Source organism: Lampetra planeri, chromosome 5 (assembly GCF_965212315.1).
Source record: "Lampetra planeri chromosome 5, kcLamPlan1.2.h2, whole genome shotgun sequence".
Lineage (NCBI taxonomy): Eukaryota > Metazoa > Chordata > Hyperoartia > Petromyzontiformes > Petromyzontidae > Lampetra > Lampetra planeri.
This window is the reverse complement of record NC_136111.1, coordinates 23,262,766-23,268,765: the sequence shown is the minus strand read 5'-3', so window position 1 is coordinate 23,268,765 and position 6,000 is coordinate 23,262,766. Positions and strand designations below refer to the sequence as shown.

The 6,000-nt window shown below is 44.9% G+C and overlaps 1 protein-coding gene across 2 annotated transcripts in view; it reads right to left on the bottom strand.

Annotated features, from left to right (window-relative positions):
• Positions 1-484: 484 nt before the first annotated feature.
• Positions 485-6,000, bottom strand: part of LOC144719172 (protein tweety homolog 1-like) — a 126,694-nt gene continuing 121,178 nt past the window's right edge. For both annotated transcript variants that reach the window (XM_078595050.1, XM_078595051.1), the window contains one exon: positions 485-3,047. In XM_078595050.1, coding sequence (XP_078451176.1) covers positions 3,032-3,047 — 16 coding nt within the window. In that variant the 3' untranslated portion in view covers positions 485-3,031. The remainder of the gene's footprint in view (positions 3,048-6,000) is intronic.

The following is a 6,000-nucleotide window of genomic DNA, read 5'->3' as shown; positions in this document are numbered from 1 at the left end:
TATGACTGCGGCAATTTATGTGCGCGGTGGTAAGGAGTCGCCAATACATTAATTAATTAATGACATTTTTGACTTCCGTTTATTCGTGACCACGGGGTCTCGCCATACGGTTCAACCGACAATTATATACGAACGCATAATGCGTTGTTCTATCCTGATGCACCGTGGCTTGCATTCTAGCAGAGCGGCAGCAACGCTCGCTGCAGGGATGTAATTACGGAGGGCTGACAATGACAAAATAACACCACACATCTCAAAGTGCGCATCATTATACATCATCCACATCCCACTGCTCTCTATAATTTTACGAAGCTTTCACTTTGTCTTGCGGAAACGCATCGACAACTTTCACTCGGGATGTTAGGTGAGGGATGTTAGGTAAAATGCAAATAGCCTTCGCAGAACATATTGTTTTGTTGTCACGAAGATGACTGGCAGGTTTTTGTGTATTATAGTGTGTAACAAAAACATCATGAACAATACATTCGGGAAAATATTATTTACACTGCTGAGTCGTGGACAAAATGGAAAGCTATCAACTGGCATCATGTTGTGCCCAACAAATCGAATGCTCCTGGTCGGGTATCACTCTCAGTACGTAGAGAAAGTGATGTTTACTCTACGCATTCTATACTCGCCGTCATCATCAGGTAGTCGTGTTGCTGGGATCAAGGCTCCTTCCCTGTCGTTTCATAGATGCAACAAATCATATTTACTCGCTACTATTATTATTAATGATGACTTCACACAGGGTAGCTAACTCGAGCTACATCGTGCTCGTTAACAAACAAAAACTGCCGCGAGGGTAAATTACGTAATAAATCTGATGCGTAGATTAGAGTTTTTTTTTTACAAAACGTTACAGTTACTTTGTTAAAAGGGGTAGTAGGTACTTTGAAGTAACAATCTGAAGCGAATAGTTGGTCCCTGGTATTGATCACACTGTGTAACGTGACCTCAACATGAACATCAAACCGCTGCAAGCGTGCGATGTTCACGGGTCTTTAAAAATCAATGTCTAGCGATTAAAAATACAGTATACGGGTAAAAATCAAAACTAAACACTTTCATTTTGTTCATGCAGAGGGCGAGATATGGGAAGTAGGGCGCAATGCATGCGTACTTGTTTCGTTAACTGAACGTGTGCGAGATGAATTCAGGAAGCCTAGCTGCACGGTGGATGCCCACTGCATCGAGTGGGGGGGGGGGGGTCTTGTGGCAATGCGCTTCGCTTATTTACATCAAAACTGATCCACACATCTTCAAGCCCACAACGTGCAAGAGAAGTGGACCGACACAGCATTAATGCGCTGCTCAATCTAATTCGGCGGGCCCGATTTGCGGAGCGGCTTGTGTGTGTAAATAAATTACTTTCTCATTCATAATAGAGTTTTTTTGGGTTAGATCGTGTAAATATTTACGCGATCTAACCCAAAAAAACTCTATCTACGTGATCTAACCCAAAAAAACCTCTTATTATGGATGATATTGGTCGCGAAAGCCTACGTGTTAAACTAACTTTCTCATTCGCACCGCCGCCACTGCCTCCGAACGGGCTGCGACGCGCCGCAAGGCCGCGCATCCCAGCGTCTGCCCTCGCTTCAGACAGCGCGCAAACAGAGAGACTGATGAGAAGGGAATTCCCTGGATCTCCATCGTGCGGGTCTCGTCGCAAGGATTACTCACGAGTTCGGGTCACGTGCTTCTTTGGCTGGCCATCAGGCAAAGAGGGCGGTCACCGCATCGCGCGCTTTCGGGTGCGCTTCTGCGGCCGTCTGGAACGCTCTTCCTTTCGACATTGGGAAGCGACTGGAGCTATGCACATTTACATCATCGAGATTGAAAACGAATTTCTTTTGAACTGCTTTTTGTGTTTAGTTTGTTGTCCTTCCCGCACACCTCTGCTTAGCGCGGTTGGCTACTTAAGTTGCGAAAGAAGTTCAAAATACATAGATACGAGGGCACCAAAACTAACTCCACCATCGCTCCTGACAACAGCTACCTGGCCTGTGCCAGGTGTTTAACGCCTCGTGCGCACTGTCCAATGCGTGGGCGACCAGTGGCTCCCTCACAAAATCAGCGCCCAGGTGGACGAGACGTTTCATGCAGCAGACTTCAGTTGGATAAGTTAAACTCGTGGCACAAGAACGGTAGCTTCTGTCATCCTGCTACTTGCTGAAAATTACTTGATCATCGTGCGTCAAGGCGAGACATCTTCACAAGGGGAGAGCTACAACTGCAGTGATAAGATGTTACTGTGTGTGTATCTCGAACAATAAACACGGCATATATATGGCGTCGCTTAAATGTGCCAGCAACTCAAAATGCCTTACATCACATCTCAATCATTCGAAGGGCACCCCCAGTGGCAACTGTCTCAGTGTCAGCACAAGGTCACAAGATGACTCAGCATCAGCCTTATTCTCGTATTAGTCTGCCAGTAGGGGGTAACGATTGCTATATTTAATCTCAATTGCGTAAATGAATCACCTCGGGCTCTAAGTAAACAACACTACTGACAATAAAGAATGGTGCCGAGCCATACGCTCTGTCCCACAAGCATTGAGTTGATTTCCCACGCCACATCTTAACCCTGACAATAAAAACACACGGCATGTGTGATGTCCATACATCTACACGCTACAGCTGCAGCCCTTACGAAGCCACGTTGAATTATCTATGCGGTATTCCACTTTCGGAGAACAAAATATAACATCAATTGACTGATGGTTTAAAAAAAAAGCGAGACCTAGTTTAGATAGATGACCTGTAGAGACATATGCAACAATGGCCTATACAGCGATAACAACAACAGCAAAATAGAAATGTACACGGGTGAGAGATGTCACACGGGCTCACAGGCCGTGGCCACGATCTGCGAGCTGCGTGCGGTTGGCAGCGCGGGCGTCGTTGCCCGGTAACGTCCCTCCTCCGCTCCGCCTGCCCCGCGCCACGTCTCAGCTTCCCCTCTCCGCGGCGTCGCCCGCTCGTCCCGGGTCGGGCGCGCTGGTCGTGGACAGGAAGGAGACCCTCATACCCGGCGAATACTGCAGCGGGGCGAGAGACGCACGTCGCCGAGTCAGGCTACTGGAAGAAGCACAGCGGTAGGGGCAGCTGGACACGTGCTAGTTGGCTTTTCGCGACAGATATTATCAGTAGCAAAGGGGGTTTTGGGGGGGTTAGATCGTGTAAATATCGCAGCCAATTAGTTAGATTTGTCACGTAAACAAAACGTGCAAATTAGTTACGACTTCGAGCGCGTGCTGCGGTTTCCAGCACGTTCTCCATTAACGCCGATGATCGGGATTGAAATCGGTAATCGTTGCTTTTTCAAAGACGAGCAGAATTTTTAATATTAGACTGCTGCAGATTTATATTCACGTTAGATTAATCGTTATGAGTGGCGACTGCAACTCATAACGATTTAGCTTTGTGTGCTTGGTTTGCTGTCCTTCCCACGCACCTCTCATTAGCACAGCTGACTACGTACGGTGCGAAAGAAGCTCAATATACATCAAACGTTCGATCAGGGACTGCGGTATAAATAGAAGAGCAAGGCAGGCTTCCTTCAATTAATCTTTGTTTTTTTAAGAATGAGTAGCAACATTTAGGTATGAATCACTGGGAGATTTTACATTTGTTTACTGTATTCTTATAGTCATAAAACGATTAAAAAACGATTAAAGTAGATTTGTAATCCTTCACCATCCAAGCACCCTCAGGGATGGCGATGTGTCGTGAGTGGAGCACACACAGAATGGAAACGCGAATGTTGACAAGCGACAACAAATGGGCCAACACCTCCACGAATGTTTCCAGACGCCAACTTCAGATGAAACGTAAAAGGAAAATAAACAAACACCAAAAGTACATCTACTACAGCACATGGGAAGAGTATTTATGTATAGACCTTTTGCAATGTTGGACTTTCAAAGAACAATCTTCCTCCGTCACTGCGAACACGAGCCTCCTCTCGGAGGGCTCCCGTGCGAAGCGGAGATTTATTCAACTTGGCGAACCTGCCTACGATGGAAGCCCTCACGCGCTTGAGTCTCGGCAAATCATTAACATACAGGACTCTGTCATACTTGATGAAAAGTGCAAACAGCGTTCGTAAATTCTCAGGTTTTTTCGGTAAAGTCACGTAGGTAAAACATCAAAATTAATGAAAATAAAATAAAATAAAAACAAAAATCACGACGTTTCGGAGGCAACACAAGTCTCCGTCATCAGGTGGGACCGTCACAGCCAGATTAGCTGCATCAAGTGAGGCAATGATTCAAGATGTAATCCCTTAAAAGCGAGTTGAGGGATTACATCTTGAATCATTGCCTCACTTGATGCAGCTAATCTGGCTGTGACGGTCCCACCTGATGACGGAGACTTGTGTTGCCTCCGAAACGTCGTGATTTTTGTTTTTATTTTATTTTCATTAATTTTGATGTTTTACCTACGTGACTTTACCGAAAAAACCTAAGAATATGATTCCTTGCAGTCACGAAAGCTTCAAATCTAGAATTAGCGTTCGTAAAAGCCAAAGGTCAAATTGATTGAAAAAAGAGGGCAGATTATCAACGTTGCCGAGTACACAAAGCTTGTGCAGAACGCGTGACAATGATAGATGGGTCGATGCAACGCAGTCTCCTCATGCTTTATTGACAGTCAAAATTGCAGGAAATCTCTTTAAGGCTATGCTTTGCAGTTTCTCTTTGTGTAAATGTTTCAATGACTCCTGTGTTATGAAACTACAAGCTACACTGTGATCACTTCAATGTAAATGTATATGTATGTCATTACGTTTCATTTGAGGCAGTTTAATCGCCGTGACTGGAAGAGCGAATCCTTTAAGAGCACGAATTCAAGATGTTGAGGAATGAGATTTCCAAGCGTGATATCTGCTCGATTGTCACCCGTTAATAATCTTAAAATGTTGATGGAACAATAGAACAAGACATAATTTCATCAGAAAGTAATTTGAACGTGCGTTTTCTTTGCTTTTTTAACAATGAACTATCGCTAAACGGTCACAGTCGTTCTAGATTTGAAGTTCTTTCGGTAAAGTCACGTAGGTATAAAATAAAACAAATCACGACGTTTCGGGCGCAACACAAGTGTCCGCCATCAGGTGGGACAACCACAGCAAGAAACAATTGCTGAAGTGGGCAAAGGGCTGCCGTGACAAGAGGCTTTATAGATAAGAGAGGGGGGAGGAGCCAGGGAGGAGATATATAGAGGGGGGTGTGGGGAAGGGGGAGTGGAGCGCTGCGAGAGCGTTCTCGATCTCTCCTCCCTTGCTCCTCCCCCCTTTCTTACCTATATAGCCTCTTGTCACAGCAGCCCTTTTGCCCACTCCAGCAATTGTTTCTTGCTGTGGTTATCCCACCTGATGGTGGACGCTTGTGTTGCGCCCGAAACGTCGTAATTTGTTTTATTTTATACCTACGTGACTTTACCGAAAGAACAAAAGAGTATGGTCAAACTCATATTTGCTTTGTGACTTAAGGCGACTGGACTCTCTACTCTCATAGCTCCGACGATGGACCAGGCAGCTTTAGATGACGACTACATCGTTGTTCATCGCCAACGATTCTCATTCCACTTGCTGGATGAACATCTTGCCCTGCTGCCATCACGGTGCACGGTCGCTGGCACGTGCCAATCAGCCGGTCTGATGACACTGTGTAACAAATACAAATAATTTGTTCCTGGGTACTAAGTGTTATTTCCTAATTGCTTATGCCTCAAAAGTATATAAAATGGCTATTATTCCCCACAAACTTTGCTTTTGTGACCAGGACAGTGATATTTTGAAATTGACCTATTGTCAATGAGAAAACGTGTGCATTTGTGTCTTTCGTTCACATAAAGTCGTGGTCACAAAAGCAAAGGTTGTGGGGAATAATAGCCATTTTAGAAGCTTTTTAGGCTTAAGCAATTTGAAAAATAACAACTACTACCCAGTAACAAAAAATGGTGTTACAGAGTGTTATGCCTCTAGCG